This window comes from Phyllopteryx taeniolatus, chromosome 11 (genome assembly GCF_024500385.1).
Source record: "Phyllopteryx taeniolatus isolate TA_2022b chromosome 11, UOR_Ptae_1.2, whole genome shotgun sequence".
Lineage (NCBI taxonomy): Eukaryota > Metazoa > Chordata > Actinopteri > Syngnathiformes > Syngnathidae > Phyllopteryx > Phyllopteryx taeniolatus.
Window position 1 is genome coordinate 17,346,970 of NC_084512.1, and position 21,889 is coordinate 17,368,858.

Consider the following 21,889-nt stretch of genomic DNA (forward strand, 5'->3'; position numbering starts at 1 on the left):
TACTGTTTTCCATCTAATTTTACTTTTTTTATTTATTCATTTTTTTTTATATTTAGGGCCTAAAATCAGAATCATCTTTATTTGCCAAGTATCTCAAAAACACACAAGGAATTTGTCTCTGGTAGTTGGAGCTGCTCTAGTACGACAAGAGACAGTCAATTGACAGAGAATACCTTTGAGACAGAAAAAACATAAAAACAGTCACTGAGCAATAAAAGGTTACCAGTAAGGTGGTAATGCCGGTAGATTTTTTTAAATAAATTTTTTAGACAATTGTGCAAAATGATGCCGAGTCCTCGAGCAATTAGAGCAGTTAGAAATGACTAATAGAACAATAGTCTGGTTCAGTGACCATTGTGCAAATGGCGCAGAGACTTCAAGAAATTTCTGTAGTTTAAAGTGACTAGTAGTGCGATAATCTGGGACAATGTCAATTGTGCAAATGGTGCAGATACTTCTCAAGTGTTTATCATGCAAATATTTACTATATTTATGACTATACTACTGCCTTAGTGTAGGTCAGTGAAAGCATATGGTGCAATCGTTACAAATTTGGGTTACATTGCCGCTGCAGGAACGGAACTGGAGGACACCCTGTATATGTGAATTTCTAACCACAACAAAAGCTTTAATAACCAGGGCTGAATCTTCTACAATCTCGTTGGACTTTAAACAGCACTCATAGGATTGACCAATTCTTAGATTAATGCGAAAGTCCAAGGAACTCAGATCCCAGGATAATTGTAGATTTACTACTTTTGGAGCCATTTTTACAGTAGGTCCTCTGTTCATAACACAGTGCCCTTTTTACAGTGGCGATGTAATGACTTTCTGCATTAGTCAGAATGTGCCATTGTCTATCACTCCCCTACGCTAACACAGTAGCAGTATTCCAAATTTGCTGCACCTCTGTTGTGGGACAGCAATTCAGTGGTAAATCAAGGAGACACTGTACATAAAGAATAGTGTAGCTGAAGTGTGTATAGAATTGTGTACAAATTCAGGTTACTTCGCCGGCGTAGGAACAGAACTCTGTCGTTAATGACGCGAAAATGTAAAAAAAATGAATGTACCTTTTCATAGCGCCTCACCAAAATGAAAGCATTCAGAATGTGTCCTTGCTACAATCAGGTTCACAAAGTTACATGAAATTGCTTGCTGGCTAGTGTAATACACGCATCCAGATTTGGGCAACGTTTACTGCACACTATCAATTCTAAACAGTCCCTGTGAAAGAGTTGTTATGACTCATATACGAGTGGTGTTTTTTGTTTGTGTGAACGCGTGGTATTGTTGCGCTGAAGTCATCGGCAACATAACTCTAGGTACACTGTCACATTGTGCATGGCAGATCGCCACATTTGGACACGCCATCTGGCGTTCTAAGCATTCAACACGCAATTTGGCTGTGGACCTAACACCCCCACCTTCTCGTGGTTGTCCAAATATACAAGTATCTGAACCTTACACACAGCCAAGCTCCATATTCTGGAGCTCGATTCACACACATGGAACTATGAAGTCACACATGACATCTAAACACACACAAACAAGCACAGCCAAAGCCATGAGCCACAATGTCATTGCTGGTGGCTATTAATGGACAATCACCATGGTAACTAACCAGTATCATGTCACGACCAGCGGGTCAGCTGGGGGTCTAGCTTCATTCCCTCACTGAGGAGAGGAATGAAAGGAGCAGGATGATATAGGAAAGGAAGGTATAAGATTAAAAGATGAAGCAAAAAGGTTCCGAAGTACAAGTTCAAGAGTAGAACAGCAGTTTCTTGAAGGTTAGCCTCTGAAGGGCCAACGACCTTCTTGTGACCCTCATCTGTGTTTCACACATGTGGCTTACTACAATCGATTGCTCTTTGCCCTCAGTCTAAAACCCACATCTTTCAAATTAACCTGTGTGGGTTAATGTCTGAGAGAGATTGGCTGAGTGGATGTTTTGTCTTTCTGTATTCATGCAGTGGTTCCTTGAAACTACAGTTATTCGGTTTGGCAGATAAAAACAAAACAACAGCAACTTCAAATTTGCCCAAAAATATCGATTGATCTGGCCTTTTTTTTTTTTTCCTGGGCTCCTGTTCTCTATAAACACCAAAAACACAAAATATTTTTGTAAAATGACCCAACTCATAATTGTCAAGGTACCGATGGTCAAAAGTGTTCCCTTCCTCACAGCTTGACAATGGCTGTTTTTCACTCATAGGCAGCTGTCTGGTTTTCATGTTGGTTTCACCCAAAGGCAAAGCTCACATCTGAAAGTGAGTATAGATATTCAGCACTACCGTTTGAATAATAAAAATCCTTCTTCTTTTCACTTAGTTCCGACTCATACTTGCCGTGGTAGGCCCTACCGAATGTTAAGTGTTCCTTTTGTCTTTACCTCTGTTGGAGTCAGTAGCCCATTTCACACTGCCTGTGGAAGCCTTATGTATATATAAACGACGCTAACACGGAAGGGAATGGAATTGTCACTGTCTGACAAGTATTTTACACAGACGTCTAATTATCTGATTGCGGGACGCTGTGTCACTAACTGAAAGTGCCCATAGTTACAGCAATATTCCGGTGCTGTGTAAAAGGCACTTCTGTTATTACTCACACACGCCAGTTATTATGGATCGCTGCACTCAGTCAACCTGTGGTGAGATCACTAGGTACACGAGCCCTATAGATTTTGAATGATAGTGTCGCCGCACGTACTCCGTGTTCCTCCCACATTCCAAAAAAGCATTAGTTAGGTTCATTGAGGACTCTAAAATCTCCTTAGTTATGAATGTGAATGTCAGTGCTTGTTTGTCTATCTGTGCCCTGTGACTAGCTGGCATTCTGTCCAGGTTGTACCTCTCCTCATCCAAAGTCAACTGGGATAGGCCCCAGTTATCCTGGGGACAAAAAAAAAAAAAAAAAAATGTAATGGATGATAGCAGAACGAAGTTACTTAAGGCAGCTGGGCTTCAAGAGTTGTATGCAGGTTGCATGTTATGTTCAGCTATAATTGTGAAGTCTACATCTATTTAATACCTAATAAAAAAAGTACTGTTAAGATAGAGAGTCTATCGTCCATACCACTCAAGGACACTAAAACACAGTGCAGTTCGATGAATCTCTTTTTGATAGCATCAGTAAAATTGTGGCGAGACGGAATTTTTTTCGAAGCGCCTGTGCTCATATCGAAGGATGTCAGCAAAATCTGAAATAACATTGTCATATCATTACCCCCCCACCGCCCAGATTCCTCCCCTTCAACACCGCTGCCCTCAGACCCCACGGCGTGCCCCCCTCCTCCACCCGCGTCGGTGGTCAGCGGCAACGGTGGCAGAGAAGCCGGCAAGTACTGCTGCCTGTGCGGCGCCTGGTTCAACAACCCGCTGATGGCTCAGCAGCACTACAAGGGCAAGAAGCACCGCAGGAACGCTGGCCGAGCACGCCTGGTGGAGCAGCTCGCGGGAAGCCTGGATGCCACGGAGAGCACAGGTCAGTCCTCGTAATCCCTCCTAAAAGACCCCCCACTGCCAATGAAAGTGAGAAGTGAAAGGCAGCAGGGGTGTCAGTGCTTTTTTTAAGGGAAACACGAGAAGGGGAGATCATTTTTAACATCTGCGGGAGGAAAGGTTCAAACATATTTCATTCTGTGTTTGCTTTCACACCGATGCCACTGCAGTTGGATAGAATTAGTGCCCTAAGTGTGTAACTTTACAGTCACGCTCCGAGCATACTACGAAAGGTAGAGGGATTACCCTATGATAATTACTTTTAAATATCAACAGAGTTTTGAAATGCCTTCCAATTCTTTTCACACAGAAGGCTTGGGGGGGGGGGGGGGTTTATGATCAAGCCTGCTTTACAAACGTAATGAGCAGGGTTTAAGGTTGGATGATTTTCATTTGAAGTTGAGGAAATGCAGTTGGAGCAGCTTTGGACTGACTCAAGGTCAGTAGCGTCAGTTTTCTCTGTGCATCCATTCTGGCTCCAGCTATCAAAACCCCTGGATTACTTTTGTCAGACTGGTCATCCATCATGCGAAGCAAATGTTTGTTCCCGCCTAATAAAGTCTGTTCACTGAAATATGGGAAAGTCTAAGTGGTCAATCAAATTTTCGGCTAGAATATTTGAGGATCAAATCTGTATTTTATATATTTTTTTAATTTGATGTATTTTTTTTTGCAAATTCCAGCTTGGCCTTTCTATTCTCCTACATTAGATATAGCCAATGTTTGTGCAATGGCTCTAAATGATGTTCCACCTTCTATCAGTTTCGCAATTGCTTGTTTTGTGGCTTTCATGTTGTTTACACATCAAACTAGAGGTTGCGCAACTCCACATTTCACAAGTCGGCAATAATGTAATGAAAGTCGACTAGTATAATTGTGGTCTTCGCAGGTAAAACCCAAATCTAAACTTGATGTAGACATTCAGCGCTATTGGTTGTTTGAATCATCAGTGTAAAAGGACACACACTGGGCGACAAAACAAACAGTTCCAGTAACTTTGCTCATATGAAAAATGAATTCAAACTCAGCATTCTAATCTGTAAATCAGATATATCCAGATGTAAGAGCCTCGAAAGAAAAGCTGAAATGTGAGAAATTAAAGCACAGAATGAAGGGAATTGACCTCACTGTGCCAATACTGAGGGAGGAGAGTTTATGTTGAATCAAATATTCCCTCAATATGATATACCCTTGCAATAAGTCGTATGATGTGTGCATGGGACAGATGGGAGGGATGCACCACATAGGGTAGCGATGAAACCAAATTTGTGTAAAATGTATTTGCTTTAAAACAGACATATTTTGCCAAACCAACTTTTTCTAGTATTTGGGATGTAATGTCATCTCTATGGTGCCTCGGTAAATGTGAAATATGGTAAATAGACCATATATACACCCTCGGTTACTGGACGACCCACTCTACCAACTGAGCCACAGCCGCCCCAAGTATGAATTAAAATCGTCCACGCATTCCTAGGGTCCAGACATTTTTCTGCCAAGGGGGCAGAAATTTGTTCATTAAAATTTATAGAGCTTATCTACGTTACTAGTGAAGATCTCCTCCTTCCCTTTCTGCTTCAAGCCAGCGCTGTCAACATAAACACGTGTGTTCTCACAAGTGGGTCTTCTACACGGAGGCAACCAATAAGAGGAAAGGGGCAGCCTTAGCCAAATATGGACAAAGTGGATAGCTGCCAGAGGGGCCTTCTCTGTTTTTTGAAATGAAATTGATACTTTTATTCTATACTAAGTCCATGTTAGAGAGTCACTCTGTGGGGGTCTAAGTAGCCAAAATACGGGACCTTTAAGCAAGATGATGCTGCAATGTTCTTCAGTTTTTTGCTAGTCACAAACACAAATTTGGAAATTGCCACTTTATTCATGCAAATTCCAATGTATATCAAGTTTCAGAGTCGTTACTGTCAATGCGAATAAGCGATTGGGGATTTAGACGGTGAGTCCGAGCTCTAATGAATACGATTTAGTCCAGATAGAATGCTCCTTTCTGCTTCCCCAGTGATGAAATATCTAACGTCATCCTGCTGAAGTAGGCAGCCCAACATGCTCGTGAGCACTCTATGACACATCAACACGTACACACATACAGTAAGTACACACTCCAATGCTCTGTCCGTCGAAGCTGTGGCGTGAGCTGTGTGCTCCAGGTGCCATGACAAAAGCAATCATCTCAAGGAACCAATCATATTAAAAGCATGAGTCATGTTGCCGCCTACACTGGCTCAGAGGCTATAAGTTGTGTCATGTTAGATATCATCCTCCAGCCACTCGTTGTGACCCAGATCCAGCAATGACCACTGCCTTTTTAGGCAAGATTTCAATCCCAATTTGCAGTGTAGCACACGTTTGGAAATGGTCAGGCTATCCTGCTTTTGTGTAATTTACACAGGCAGGTTTTCATTTACTTAAAGATGTTGCAGAATCTATTTGGTGCCTTCCCTTTCAAGAGCGGGCGAGCCAGTCGGAGAATGTGATTCATTACATGTGCCATCAATCACACCTCTCCTCCGGCGTCTTTTAATCATGCCCCTATTGTCAGGAATTTTGTCCTCCCGTGTGACGTGTTTCCATTGGCACAGGATTCTCACATCCAATTGACTTTAGATGCCTCTACAGGTACAACGTGGTGGAAATGTTTGTGAAGGTTAATTAGTCTGCCAAGGATGTACGCCTTATTGTTGGTATGTGTCGGGGTGCGTTTACGTGATAGCAAATTAATCGAAATGAGACGTCTTGAAAGTTGGTTCAAAAGTATCCCTCTTCACACAGATCTGCAAAAACAGTCAGTAGTTGGTGAAGGCTCATTTTAATGAAATATTATACATGCACAGCAAACACATATGAATAAGCTACAGTGGTACTTTCGGTTAAGAGTGGGGCTGCAACTAACAATTATTTTAATAATCGATTAATCTGTTGGTTATTTTTTTGATCAATCAGATTTTTTAAATTTCCATCTCCTTATTAAAAAACAGGACATTATTACAAATTGACAGTGCAGAAAATACACAAACATAAATTGATTATGAATAAGTTGCTGTTTTGGTCTTTAACGTCAGAAAAAAAGGCAAAAATGTTGATCATTGTTTTCCAAAGTCAAAGCTGATGTTTGCAAATGTCTTATTTTTATTAAACAGAAAGATAATCAAAATCTGAGAAGTTCTACTGTTGAGAGGCTGAAATTACGATGATTTGGACAATTTTAAGTTAAACAAGGTCTCTAAATGATTAATTGATAATCAAAATAGTTATCGATTAATTAAATAATATATGAGCTGTCGATCCATCGATTAATTGTTGCATCTCTATTTACAAGTTTAAGTTGTTCCGTGACCAATCTCGTAACTCAATTTTCTCATATCATATCAATTGTCCCCATTGAAACGATTCAAAATGCCATTAATCTGTTCCACCCGGCAAAAAACACCATCTTTTGTCAAGGAAAATTTCACTGTATTGGATAAATACTGATAACATAATAAAAGAGTATGTAAAGAAATAAACTGGTTTTATGAAGCGCTATTAGTGTCACAGCAGCTGAAGTGTTGTGTGTGCCTTTAAGGGGTGTTTGCCTAGTAAGTGACACCCAGACCATGGCCTGCGGTTAAGGCTTCTTTAAACTCGCGCGAACGGCGACTGCACTGACGTCACTGCGGCTGTCCCGCGCGTAGTTTACGCCTTTATACTCGAGCGCAACCCACGCATGCAGTTTTGAAAATGCACTGCAGTTCACCTCCAAGTCAGGGGTGTCGCTGCGGCCGGTATTGGCTGGGACACCACGGGGTGGCGTTTCCTCTGCATTTTTTGGGCCATTTCCGGTAGCCGTTTATACTTTACTTTCAGTAACAAGAAACAAAGCAACGACAATGGCGTCCGCAACAGAACAAATGGACCTAGATGACCAGATGATATGTTTAATTATGCTGCAAAATCGATTGAGAAGGCGGCGGCGTAGATGGTATGTAGAACCAAGGGGCACGCTGAGTACGTCATCACAGCATGTGACTAAAACGGACCAATCACAAGAGATGATCTCCGCGGCGTTCGACACGCAGCAACAATTTTTGCCTTGTGCGCGTAAAGCTACGCAGAGGGGCCGCGCGGGCCAATTCGTCAGTCATTGTGATGCAATGCGGGCGTTGTCGGCCATGCGACCACGGAAGTATAAAGAGGCCTTTAGTCTGCGTATGAGCGTCTGGACGGGAGTTTTGGCCTACTGTAGCTGCGTACCAAGTGTTATCATTTTGTATTTTTGTGTTTGACTGTATCGTTCAATAAACCACTGAAAGTGCAATGGCGACTGTCTCTAATAAGTTGGGGCCCTGGTAGGTCAGTGCAGTACGCCGCTACGTCCTGCTTCTTATACACTTAACAATTTTAAGATTAAGGTAAGTCATACTATATGACTTAAAATGAGCAGATCTTTTACAAAATGTGTGATACATTGTAATGTAATTGTAAGGAGGCTACAACAAATTTACAGCTAGTTTCTTCGTCAAATTTTCTTTTGCATTGATAACAGTACACACTGTGTCACTTCATGGTGTGTGGCTATTGGTTAGTGGGCATGATGCTCACATTTTTTTATTCTTGTTCGTGTCTCTCGTGAGATGCACAACCACAGACAAAAAAAGGTGTGTCCGTCCTTCAGTTTTTAAGATTCATGTTTTTTGGCGTTTGGCCAGGAATGAGCGCTATTGTTTTTTTCAAGTGCGACTTTGAAATCTGTTTCAGTTTTCGTTTTGTCTTGACTAATTTTGAATCAGTTTTTAGTTTAAAAAATGTTCATGTGTAAAGTTCCCTTTCCGAATGTTTCTGGATCACCTGTGTCCCGGACCGCACCAGAAGTTTTTCTATCAAGGCTCATGTCTCAGTTGTTTCTGCTGAATCCTGCTAAAGAAACTTATGTTGTTGTTTTTTACTCCGCGTCTATGACGCAACTCTTTTGGGTTTCAGCTATCACTTCATGATACAACACTGTTACTCCGGCTTTCCAGAATTTGTGGATTCTTTCAAGGCTTTCTATCTTGCAAATTGGCAGCTATCACCAATGACCGGGAGGAGGAGCGATTGCATTGATTACAAGTCTAGGTTTGCCACTCGTGCATTAACATAAGGATTTGGCGCAAACTCATCCAAGTGTACTGTTGTTAGGGAAGTGTACCACGCTTCAGAATAGATTGGAGAGCTCGCTTTAATCAAATGAACTGGATTTTAGGTGTCAAGTGTGCCCAAACCTGGTTTATATTACCGAGAGAGTGCGCATACCTGGTGAGTAGGTTTAGGCAAAAACTACTAAAACTGTTTCAGGGTAGGTTGGCACAAGGGCTAAAAAAAAATAATACATATTGTTGTGAACCCAGACAAAGACGTCCGATTTTCTCAACGTTGTGAGAAATATTTGTGTTAACTTTAGGCTGACATATTCAGGAGCATTTGGTGCTGATCCATTTTAAGATTGTTTGGCTTTTGTGGATGATTGTGCTCTCCCAACTGTCATTCTAGTTATGGAACATTTCCTGCTACTGCTTCACTCTGTATTCTGTTTGTGTGTGTGTGTTGACCACAAGGGGCACCGACCGTGTAATGTCTCATCTGTCATGCTCATTAGCTACCCGTGAGGCGCAGGTGACTTATTTACACACCCTTGTTGTTGTTCTATTGATGATACTGACCTTTACTTGTACTTCCATATTCTGAAGCCTCATGGCACACACGCATTTGCATAGTTTCTCTTTTTTTTCCCCTTATCCCACTGATGAGATGCAGGAGAGAATGGGGACTATTCAGGTGCTAGACTAAAATACTGGGAGATGGATCACAGGGTCTGACGTGGGAGTTGCATCAGTGGGAAGCTGGCGGCTGGGCAAGGAGCCCGGCGGACTCGGATGTGTCTTTACATAAATCACGGCAGGGGTAGAAACCCCCTCAGGACAGGGTCGGACGATTGCCTCTTCTCTCCGGAGACGGGGCTGTGAATTAGGAGCAGTGAGATAAGCGAGTGCCTGAGCGCGCACGGACCCGTGAGAGGGCCAAGGAGCAAAGCAGAGAAAATGGTGTGTAATTGATGACGACGTCTGAGTCAGGAGACACCGCTGACCTCCTCTCCCTTGAAACGATGCTCATGTGATATTGTGGCACTGTACAAGCAGGTGTACACACAGATGCATAGGAACATTGCAATCAATATACTGTACTGTTTGGTGCAGACACTTTTGACAGAAAATGTTCACGTTGTAATCTTACGTTGTCTAGTCCTTAATGTTTGAAGTCTCTTTTTCACACAAATACAATTTAAAGAGGGTTTATATAGAATGTCATCATCATACTTACTTTCGCGACGCCAATACATCAGCATGATCTTTATCGTGTGACAATTTGTTGACATTGCTCACTCACACCTCTGAAATAATAAAAACAAATTATACTTTAAATTCATTTTGTCCGCATTTTACCCTCACACTCACACCAACTATACTCAATATACAGGTGCTCTAATACACAAAGTCACATATCTTTATTACAAGAATAGTGTTACACCATTTGCACAATTGACACTGTCCTAGATTATTGCACTACTAGTCACTTTAAACTGCATAAACCTCTTAAAGTCTCTGCGCCATTTGCACAATGGTCACTGCACTAGACTATTGTTCTTTTTAGTCATTTCAAACAGCTCTTATTGCTAGAGAACTCGGCATCATTTTGCACGATTGTCCCCAAAAAGTAAATAAATAAATTTGTACTGGCATTACCACATTACTGGTAACCTTGTATTGCCCAGTGACTATGTTTTTATGTCTAAAAAGTATTCTGTGTCAATTGACTGTCTGTTGTCGTACTAGAGCAGCTCCAACTACCGGAGACAAATTCCTCGTGTGTTTTTGACATACTTGGCAAATAAAGATCATTCTGATCCTGACAAATTATCAATTACTTTAACTTTTTATGTGCTTTCTTAAAAATGCCAACCGAAAATTACCAACAGCAAACAGAAACATCTTAGGGACACTCAAGACTATTGTTTGTAAAACCAGAATTTTTTTTTTTTTTTTGGGTGAGCAATAGACCAAAATGCCAAGATTTGACATTCATAAATACTATCCATTGGTTTTCTATACTGCTTATCCTCACTAAGGCCACGGGCGTGCTGGAGCCTATCCCAGCTATCTTCGGGCAAGATACACCCTGAACTGGTTGCCAGCCAATCGCAGGGCACATATAAACAAACAGCCATTTGCACTCACACATGCAGAAAGAGCATACAACAATACTTACAGACATATATGTTATCCTCTGTGAACAAGACTAACTTTACTGCCGTTTAGTTGCGATGGTTTTCTTCTGTCTTTCATCCTCAGCTCTACGTGTAATATTGCTGTTATGTATTATACTGCCTCCTGATGACTAAGACTCGCATGCACACCAGAAGGAGCAGCACAATGAATGCACAAACTGTTTAATTCTTTAAATTCTATTTAATTATGTTATTACTTTGTTTTTACAAAGTACAATACTGTAGAGTGCTATATTTCGTATCACATTACAAAAATGTTGTTTGTGTTTTGGGGTGCTTTAACAGTTAAATAGCATTTCCATGCATTTCAATGAGGAAAGATGATTTGAGGGACTACTGTTTTGAGTTACAAACGTGGTCAGGAAACAAATTAAACTCGTAAGTCAAGGCACCATTGTAATTATCATGCCCACACTTACTCTCAACAGGCCTCTTTTTACATTTAGTGGCCATTTAATTAAGCAAGACAATGGATACAGTATATCATCTGTGCTGCAAGGAGCTCTACAATTAAAAGATGACTTCTTGTCATTAAGTTGGCCCACCCGAAGGTGGAAAGTACCCTGAAAATGATCCACATTGATATTCACATGTGGTGGTTAAACAGCGTGTTGAGGGCTCATTTCCTTTATTCTCCTCTGGAGTCCATCCTTCTTTTAAAGAAAGTATCTTGACAGCAGCATTAGATTCCATGATTGTTAGCACTGAGCACTTGCAAAAAAAAATCATTTACAAAAGAAACAATGCGCAGTTAGTGCTTGGCAGAGCATCTTGACGGAATGGCCAATTTGCAACGTGCACTGAATGGCCCATTAAGATTTCGTTAGCCAAGTTAAAGCGCTTCAGACAACCAAAGTGCAACGTTTTTTGAAAAAGAGCACAATACTCTCCATTTTCCGTGCACTAGCTTATTACTTTTTGTGAAGCATTGCGAAGTCTCCATACCCACGTTGCCAGAACTGCTAGAACGCTGTACATTAGACAACAGCCTTCATGCCACCCACCCCCCTTTTCTGTCAGTAGCATATTGTTTTATGTAATTAACAAGGCTTAAAACGCCCTCACAGAATACTGCTCGCGCCTGCATAAATTCACCACCCTTACCCACATGCAGTCACTGTGTCGTGCACCTCATTTACATGGATTAGTCCACGCCGTGGTCTCATCAACCAAAACTGCTTGACTAACCAAAAGACAGTGTTATTGTGTATAAACAAGGACCATGTAGGTAGCTATTTTCCTACCTCTGGAGATCAGGCCCAATCTGTCAATCAGGCTAAGAGCTTTCTCACAGACGCACGAACCACACTTAATCATTGAAAAGCGTATAAAAGAGCAGATCTCTTTGTGTAATCCTTACTGTGGTATAGAATAAGAGGGGAGTGAAATGTAATTTAAAAAAAAAAAAGGAGATAGGCTGGTCAGTGAGTTCCTTTGTTCCCTCGAGTTAATAGTCCGATCATTAAGAGTAATGGCGTTTTGTCTGAGAAAGGAAGTACAGCAGTGCCTCGAATTCCTTCAAGCTCATAAAATTGATGCAAGTGGAACTAAAACTTTTGGGAATGAATATGCCTTCAATGTAATAAAAATGTTCAGTGTGTGATGTCAAAATATCACGTGAAATTGCCTCACATCAAATCAATAAGTGTATGTGTATTATTATTTTTTTTGGACACTTTTTTTTTTTTTTTTCTAATACACTTTAGTAAAAGAAGAATATCCATGGAAAGTTTCTGTCAAGTAAGTGGAGTCCTCGAAAGCAGGAAAGACTCCAACGGTGTCCAAGTACTTTTGTCCAGCGTTAGCGAGTGGTTCAGTGTCGTAATAGTTGGGGATGATTGCCAGTAGTCATGTGGATGCCTGAGCAAAAGTGTAGCTTCATTTCAGCCATGTTTAGCCCCATTAACCGCTTCCCGTTCTTCTTCCTATACCAGGGTCTTGATTGGCCTCAGCCGGTGCCAGTATTGACCAACTTTTTGTGAACAAAGGGCTCCCATCTTCTGTGATTGGTGCTGTGCAATTGAGTCCATCTGTTCATGCTCTTGACAAAAAGGAGCAGTGAGTGAATGCGTAGACCGTGATGTTAGCTTCTTTTACGAGCCAAGCAATGTTTAGTGTAACTCATTATTCCCCTTCCCCAAAATTCCATCTCCTCTCCTCTCTCTCCATTTCACTTCCTGCCGGAAATTTGCCCACGTCACTCGCTCGTCCTACCTAACCCTCTTATCTCTGCTCTCCGTCGCCATCTTCATCCATCTATTTTGGGGAGACCCGTTCATCTCGACCACCTGCAACCCCTCCAGTTTGCGCACATCTGGGTCTTAGCTGCACGCTCCCGAGCTTACATTCACCAACACAATATGCGTGCACAAACAGGAGAGTGATACACCATCTGACACGCAGCTGACTGCACTGTCCTTCCCCCCTTCCCTCACCTTGTTGAGGTTCAGCAGCTTGAAAACACACATAAACGCACTAAACAAACTGTGATCTAAAAATGGAACCAGCTTTCTGCTAATGATTAATAGAATAAAAATTTTCTCCAGATGCAACCTGATTAGGAAAATTAGCCTGCTCTGCAGGATGGAAAATGGGTGCTTATTTGGCGTCGTTTCAATTCAAAGCATACTTTGAAGTTTAAATGCCCCAAACGTGCGATTTGGAGTTCAAACACAACTTGAAATTTGAACCGTTATCATAGGAGACGGCGGAAGACTGGTTAGCACATCCGCTTCACAGTCCTGAGGACTGGGGTTCAAATCCTGGCCCCGCCTGTGTGGAGTTTGCATGTTCTCCATGTGCCTGCGTGGGTTTTCTCCGGGTACTCCGGTTTCCTCCCACGTCCCAAAAAGATTCTAAATTGCCCTTAGGTGTGAATGTGAATGGTTGTTTGTTTATATGTGCCCTGGGATTGGCTGGTGTCCAGTTCGGGTGTACCCAGCCTCTCGCCCAAAGATAGCTGGGATAGGCTCCAGCCATACAGTTCAGGTTTGAACATGAAAGTGGAGCGTTTAAAAAGTGTTCTATTGTGTTCAATGGTTATGTATGGGACTGCCTAACTTGTGCTTGCACTTGTATAACAATTAATCATGTTAAAATGAGGCCTAAAATGTTGCCTGTACAGCTAAAAATGTTTTATAATGGCAACAGGCTGAACTCTGGAATGTATTACAAATATATATATACAGATATAATTTATTTTTATTTTATTTTTTTAAATACCATTTCAAAGTTTAAGGTAACTATTATTTTGCTTGCTGCCCTGGCCTCTGGTGATAATTATGATGATAAAGATGATAATAGGATCTTTTTAAGGGTTTTTAAATGAGCCCATAAGTCTTTATAAGCACCCTGGAAAGTAAGTGCAAGTTGTGTGTTTAATGTCTCTCTAGGGCTGCGTAGAAGTTATTCCTGCAGCGTCTGCAGCGTGGTCCTCAACTCCATCGAGCAGTACCATGCACACCTCCAGGGCTCCAAACATCAGAACAAGTGAGTACAACGGCTCATCGTAGCGTGTGAGGACAAACGACCTACGAGGCATTTTGATCTGAATAAGAGGAGGTGTGTGTGCGTGTGTTTGTGTGATGGCTTCTTGGCTGGTGAAGTGAAGCGAAGTAAAATCTCATTTCTGGCCTATAGAGAACCAAGCATGTTTTGACAGCAGTGTGATAAACATGCAAAAATGGTTACGCAATTAATAGCTTGCAAACTTGCTGACATCACTTTCATTGTTTTGTTATTGTTTGGTGAAGTATTCTTTGTCGTAAAATGCAAAATATTTCAGCATCAGTGAGTCTGCAAAGTGTTCCTAAAGACAATGTCACATCTATTTTTTTCCTATAAGTAATAAATACTAAAATGAGATTTGGTTGTTTCTGAACAAAAATGCATCCACCAGCCAAAATACTGGGACGAAACAGTTAGACATCATGTACTTACTATGAGATAGCTACCAGCATGGTTGTAGGCTGTCTATGCCAGTGGATTTGTGCATGTAAGCTTCTCTGCACAGTATTTCAGGCAGTGTCTTGGATTTTTTCTTTTTACCCCCAATAAATGTATTTTCAGCGTTTCTTGATTGAATATAATATAAATTACAGTTGTGGATTATTCATCTATCACATATGCTGTGATACAATCCCAATTCCAATGAAGTTGGGACGTTGTGTTAAACATTAATAAAAACAGAATACAATGATTTGCAAATCATGTTCAATCTATATTTAATTGAATACACTACAAAGACAAGATATTTAATGTTCTAACTGATAAACATTATTGTTTTTAGCAAATAATCATTAACTTGGAATTTTAGCGCTGGAACACATTCCAAAAAAGCTGGGACAGGGTCATGTTTACCACTGGGTTACATCACCTTTTCTTTTAACAACATTCAATAAACGTTTGGGAAATGAGGACACTAATTGTTGAAGCTTTGTAGGTGGAATTCTTTCCCATTCTTGCTTGATGTACAGCTTCAGCTGTTCAACAGTCCGGCATCTCCGTTGTCGTATTTTACGCTTCACAATGCACCACACATTTTCAATGGGAGACAGGTCTGGACTGCAGACAGGCCAGTCTAGTACCCGCACTCTTTTACGACTATTATTTTAGCAAATAATCATTAAGCTGGGACAGGTGGCAAAAAAGACAAAGTTGAGGAATGCTCATCAAACACCTGTTTGGAACATCCCACAGGTGGAGAGTCTAATTGGGAACAGGTGGGTGCCATGATTGGGTATAAAAGGAGCTTCACTGAATTGCTCAGTCATTCACAAGCAAAGATGGGGCGAGGTTCACCTCTTTGTGAACAAGTGCGTGAAAAAATAATCAAACAGTTTAAGGACATTGTTCCTCAACGTACAATTGCAAGGAATTTAGGGATTTCATCATCAACATTCCACCATAAGATCAAAAGGTTCAGAGAATCTGGAGAAATCACTACATGCAAGTGCCAAGGGCGAAAACCAACATTGAATGCCCGTGACGTTCGATCCCTCAGGTGGCACTAGATCAAAAAACAACATCAATGTGTAAAGGATATCACCACATAGGCTCAGGAACACTTCAGAAAACCAATGTCTGTCAATACAATTCGGCGCTACATCCGTAAGTGCAACTTGAAACTCTACTATGCAAAGCAAAAGTCATTTATCAACACCACCCAGAAACGCCGCCAGCTTCTCTGGGCCCGAGCTCATCTAAGAAGGACTGAGGCAAAGTGGAAAAGTGTTCTGTGGTCCGACGAGTCCACATTTTAAATTGTTTTTGGAAATTGTGGATGTCGTGTCCTCCGGGCCAAAAAGGAATAGAACCATCCAGACTGTTATGGATGGAAAGTTCAAAAGCCAGCATCTGTGACGGTATGGGGCTGTGTTAGTGCCAATGGCATGGGTAACTTACACATCTGTGAAGGCACCATTACTGCTGAAAGGTACATACAGGTTTTGGAGAAACATATGTTGCCATCCAAGCAACGTCTTTTACATGGACACCCCTGCTTATTTCAGCAAGACAATGCCAAACCACATTCTGCTTGTGTTACAACAGTGTGGCTTCGTCGTAAAAGAGTGCGGGTACTAGTCTGGCCTGCCTGCAGTCCAGACCTGTCTCCCATTGAAAATGTGTGGCGCATTATGAAGCGTAAAATACGACAACGGAGATGCCGGACTGTTGAACAGCTGAAGCTGTACATCAAGCAAGAATGGGAAAGAATTTCACCTATAGAGCTTCAACAATTAGTGTCCTCATTTCCCAAACATTTATTGAATGTTGTTAAAAGAAAAGGTGATGTAACACAGTGGTAAACATGACCCTGTCCCAGCTTTTTTGGAACGTGTTGCAGCCCTAAAATTCCAAGTTAATGATTATTTGCTAAAAACAATAAAGTTTATCAGTTTGAACATTAAATATTGTCTTTGTAGCGTATTCAATGAAATATAGGTTGAACATGATTTGCAAATCATTGTATTCTGTTTTTATTTATGTTTAACACAACATCCCAACTTCATTGGAATTGAACTTGTACATGGTCCGTTTCCATCCCATCCTGCTGCTGAGAATTTAACAAAAAATGTGCATTTATTTGCTGTTATTGCACACATCATTTGCTTACTACCCCATTAGTGGCTGACCTGCTATTCCGCAAAAACAGTTGCAAGTAGTGAAGTACAGAATTACATTTTAGTCTTAATTCCTCAGAGCAATCATAGGCTTGCATAATAAACTGCATGACTGTGCTCGTATTCACCCTGCTGTGAGTATTTTTAATAACTTCATTGAACAAGGCTAAAGATATTGAAAAAAACTATTAAGATCCCATCTGTGGCTTTGTAGTCAAATCCTGGCCAGGATGAAAACAATTAATATTCCCAACATGGCACACACACACACGCATGCACGCGCACACACACACACACACACAAAAGGTGATGTATGTTCTAAGAACGTGCTTGAATTTAGTCGGTTGAGGTTTTGAGATGCCAAACAACAATTTCCTTGCAATACACTAAATCAGAAGGGGTAATGAATGTTTAATTGTTTAACATGAACTTTTACAGAAGTCTAAAAATCCACCACTAACAAGACATTCAAACATAACACACACACGAAGCACTCAACCTTTTGATCATGAGTGACAAGCACACGGCAGCTAAATAGTCAGCGGCTAGCTCCTAACACGAGAAGCTAAAATCGCAGTCTACACCAACACACGACTCAACCACACAAACATCCATCCATTCATTGTCTATAGCGCTTGTGCTCATTAGTCTTTTAGATAGACTTTCCCTGGCTTTGCGCAATCACCTGCTTTAGAAGTTCAATTTTCATCAGTGGTGGTAGTAACAGGCCTTCCACTACATGGTTTGTCAAAAACAGATTCCATTTCAAGAAACTTGCCATGGATACCATAAACTTCTCAAACTGGCACTGAACTGCAGTTGGGGACAGAAAAAAAGTTTTTGCTCGGCAGCAATTTTGCAATGCTGCTCAAATGTCAATTGGCGAGCCACGGTGAAGGGAATGATATGCTTACAACTACAAAGACGAAGTTGTCAAATGCCGATGGCCTCACATCTGTCTGAATGATGCTTGAAACGAAATAGACAAAAGGAAGTGTAGTATATAGTGACGTTCGGGACACCCTATACTTGGTCGAATTCCAAATTGTACAACTTCTGGGGCGTTCGAAGTTCGAGGTACCATTGTACTTGGACTGCAACTAAATACTTTTAGCACAGTAGGCAAAAGCCTACTGTGGATACCAAAGGGTAAACTGGCATGGTTGAGGGCTAATTTCCCAAATTGCAATGTTTGAGATTTCTGCATGTGGGCTGTAATTCAAGGCGTTGGCTCATAAATCTCAGTTTTGTTACTTTTCCTGCGGTAAAGCGGAGAAGGATGCTGAGACACTGAACGAGTTGTTTATTGGAGAGCTTAATAAACACAGCAGTGGTAGTACACGCCGCAGACAAAGTCAGACAGATGGCCAGAGAGATGCGACGCAGCACAACGATGGTGTCGGAGGCCAACGACCAGAGGGATTGCAAAAGAGACAGAAGAACATGGGGAGGTGTGCGACTGCAAATTTTTTTAACGGTACAATGAGTAGAGGCAACAAATATAGAAAGTCAAAGTCACAGAGGCTGAAATGTTGCAAAGAGACATGGTTGTTGGGCGGATTTACAGCAATATGCTATGTAACTGGTTTAGAGGAATATATATATATAACCAGCTGTAACAGACATTGTGCTGTGGTAGTGTTTGATCTAATCTAATCAAATTAAATTTGGAAATTGCCTGCATCCCAGGTCACTGAAGTGCATTCTGGGTAAGTCCTCGAAAGAGATTCCGCAGACTTACAGTGTGTATGAAGTGTGAAAAGTCCTTGAGAGAGAGCCACTGGAAGCACAATTTAACAGTGCGCAGCCCTTACAGATGTATTGAAAAGGCGCACTGCGTTGGCTTAGTTGCGCAAGTGGTACTGGAAATAGGTCCAACCCCACATTTATCCTCTGGGGATCAGAACAAGACCAATTGCTTCTACTTCATCAACTTCACTTGCTCTGCCCACTTCCAGTCACTCAGGTGTTACTCAATTCGTGCGCATGACTGTGAAAGGGGACATATTTTGCCAAACCAACTTTTTCTAGTATTTTGGGATTCAATATCATCTCTATGGTGCCTCAGTAAACTTGAAATATGTATTACTGTTATTAGAGTTCCAGAAGTTTTTCTGCTGAGAGGCATGCAATCAGGTCATTCGAATTTTCTCGAGCTTACCTACGTCACTAGCGAAGATCTCCGCCTACCTCTCCAATCCTGAGCCAGCGCTGTCAACAGAACAAACACATGCTCTCACAAGTGGGTCTTCTACACGGAGGCAACCAATCAGAAAAAGGGGGCAGTCTTAGCCAAATATGGACAAAAATGAAATAAAATTGACACTTATAACATGTCCCTGTCACTCTGTGGAGGTCTAAATAGCCAAATTACAGGACCTTTCAATCACATTTGTTTAAATCCCACTACTGTGAGCACACTCTAGCCATTAGCAAAGAAGTGTGCAGTTTGTCATCTTTACGGTGGAGTAAAAATTGGGACATGATATGATAGCATGTAAAGCCCCTGTCAGGTTGTATTGTGCAGCACATTTAGCCAAGTGTCACTTTTTCTACTGACGTGAATGAAAATACACTAATGCACACACTAGACAAGCTCGAAGGGACTGTGAGTGAAGAAATAAGGTGACATGAGACTCCACAGGCGATGATTTGGGTGTCGCCTTAGTTTTGGCCCACATGACATGAATGCAAACATCACAACAACTCAACGTCCTTTGGGAAAGATTTATTCCTTATTTTGGGCCACACAGTCGCATTTTATTTTGTAAAAACCTTTTTTCTCCCAATTTAACCTCAAAGAAATTGCAGAGTGTTTTAAAATTACTTCCTGTCCACATGTGGATGTGAAGAAATGCATTTGCAGGCTTTCAAACATTTCAAAGCAACAGGGGACATTACATTTTCTTTATCTACTATGGGGGAAATTGGTAACTAATAATAAAATAATTGTTAATGTAATGAATCTCTCTCAGAATGTTTTGAAGTCATTTTGATCGCAATAATGTTGCCCAGAAAAGTTGTGTAGCTGATCGTCCACAAGTGACATTTCTGCACACCAAACTCGTAAAGGTGGAATCAACACAGTGCCTCTGTAGCCAAGAAGTGAGTAGCGCACTCCATTTTGGTTCACTTGCTTCCAGACACAATCAATCAACAAACCATTTCACATGATTGATGGATATTTGTGCCTATCCCTATCATAAGCCTGAAAAGCATTAACATTTTAAACAATGAGATGTCTGAAGAAAGTGATTTCCCCAAAAGGCATAATAACAGCTTTAGTGAATCAAGGAAAAATAAAAACATACTTTTGAATTAATGGTGAAGGAGAGTAGCTTTTCAATATCATACGCTATTTCCTTAAATAGTGGCCGTCCCTCTAATAGACACTGTGCTCCCGATTAGACGCTGGACATGTCATCCACTAAATAGAAACATCCCACAATTATCGCTTTTCGTCCTAACTGTACACTGTTTTTCACATACAGACAAAAGAGTTGAGCTGAGCCCATTTAAACTCTTTTTGCTAATCAAAACTGCAGCACCGTGTTGATTATGCAAACCAATGAACAAAACAAAAATGTGATTTTTTTGTATGTAATATTCTGGAAGTGTTTTAGACTTTTAGAGAGTTTTCAGATTAAGCAGAGTCAAATTAAACAGTTAATGCAACAGTTTATCTCTAGGTAAAATATATATATATATATATATATACACACACAATCTGATGGAATTATTAAAAAATGCAAAAAAAATGCAAAAAAAAAAAAAAGACAAAAGGTCAATGTGCATCAGAAAATGTACGTTTCTTGTGCATATTCTTTTAGGAGTTTAAGCTCATCCAGAGGAGATGAGAGCACAGCTGACAGTAGCAGGAGCTTAGCGCTGGCCGAGGAAACAAGCATGAACACTGTGTTCTTCTACCTCTATTTATGGCTCTGCACGTGTTAGACGCTTGGGATGTGTCATTGGTAAAGCCACAACAGATTTTGCTCCTCTTCGAAACAGCTGGATGTGTTTATCTGCCAGCCTTCTTTATCTATCTCACACATCTGTTTTGCTCACCGTCAGCTGCAGGTCATTTGAAACACTCCATCCTCCCTCTACGCTGTCGCAGCAGACTGCTCGCTGTAATTGGAGCTGTTTTGGAGGATAACAGCAGAGATATAACTAGATCTATTTGGCAGGCCATTTCCCCACGAAACAATGTGTTGCAGTGATGCCAGAGTACTTACCTGGATGTACTACGGAAGCACAGGTAAAGTAATTGGTCAACTGCAACTAGAAAATGAAAGAATAATAAGTCTACATGTAATCCAATGCCACATTCCATCCATCCATCCATCCATCCATCCATCCATCCATCGTCTGTACTGCTTTATCCTCACAAGGGTCGCGGTTGTACTGGAGCCTATCCCAGCTATCTTCAGGTGAGAGGCGGGGTACACCCCGAACTGGTCGGCAGCCAATTGCAGGGCACATATAAACAAACAACCATTCGCACACACATTCACAACTATGGGCAATTTAGAGTCTCCAATCAACCTACCATGCGTGTTTGTGGGATGTGGGAGGAAACCGGAGTGCCCAGAGAAACCCCACGCAGGCACGGGGAGAACATGCAAACCCCGGTCCTCAGAACTGTGAGGCAGATGTGCTAACCAGTCGTCCACCGTGCCGCTATGCCACATTCCATGTAGGTATAATAAGAATGAGCCTGCTGTCCCAATGGGACTGACAAATAAATATGTAGGGTCAAGCCAGGTTAGTAATGGGGATTTAGGTATATGACTCTCCATCACTGAAGCAATGATATGATACATTCACGATTCATCCAAAGCTAACCCCACTGTGATACGATTACCTCCGACTATGATAGAATTCAGTCAAATTACAATACGATATGATTCACTCTAATTACACAACCATTCACTCCAACTACG

General features: G+C 41.2%; 2 protein-coding genes across 6 annotated transcripts in view; one reads left to right on the top strand and one right to left on the bottom strand.

Moving 5' to 3' along the window:
• LOC133485612 (golgin subfamily A member 7B-like) overlaps window positions 1-21,889 on the bottom strand; it is a 238,568-nt gene that overhangs the window by 155,147 nt on the left and 61,532 nt on the right. For 2 of the 4 annotated variants that reach the window (XM_061789590.1, XM_061789589.1), the window contains 3 exons: window positions 21,182-21,227; window positions 21,012-21,086; window positions 19,105-19,154 (listed from right to left, as the gene is read on the bottom strand). The exons of 1 other annotated variant lie outside the window; for it this stretch is intronic. The gene's annotated coding sequence lies outside the window, so the exon portion shown is untranslated. The remainder of the gene's footprint in view (window positions 1-19,104; window positions 19,155-21,011; window positions 21,087-21,181; window positions 21,228-21,889) is intronic. One more of the 4 variants, XM_061789592.1, reaches the window with a different exon arrangement.
• zgc:171482 (zinc finger protein) overlaps window positions 1-21,889 on the top strand; it is a 79,465-nt gene that overhangs the window by 47,146 nt on the left and 10,430 nt on the right. For both annotated transcript variants that reach the window (XM_061789594.1, XM_061789593.1), the window contains 2 exons: window positions 3,247-3,489; window positions 14,214-14,310. In XM_061789594.1, the coding sequence (XP_061645578.1) occupies window positions 3,247-3,489; window positions 14,214-14,310 (340 nt within the window). The remainder of the gene's footprint in view (window positions 1-3,246; window positions 3,490-14,213; window positions 14,311-21,889) is intronic.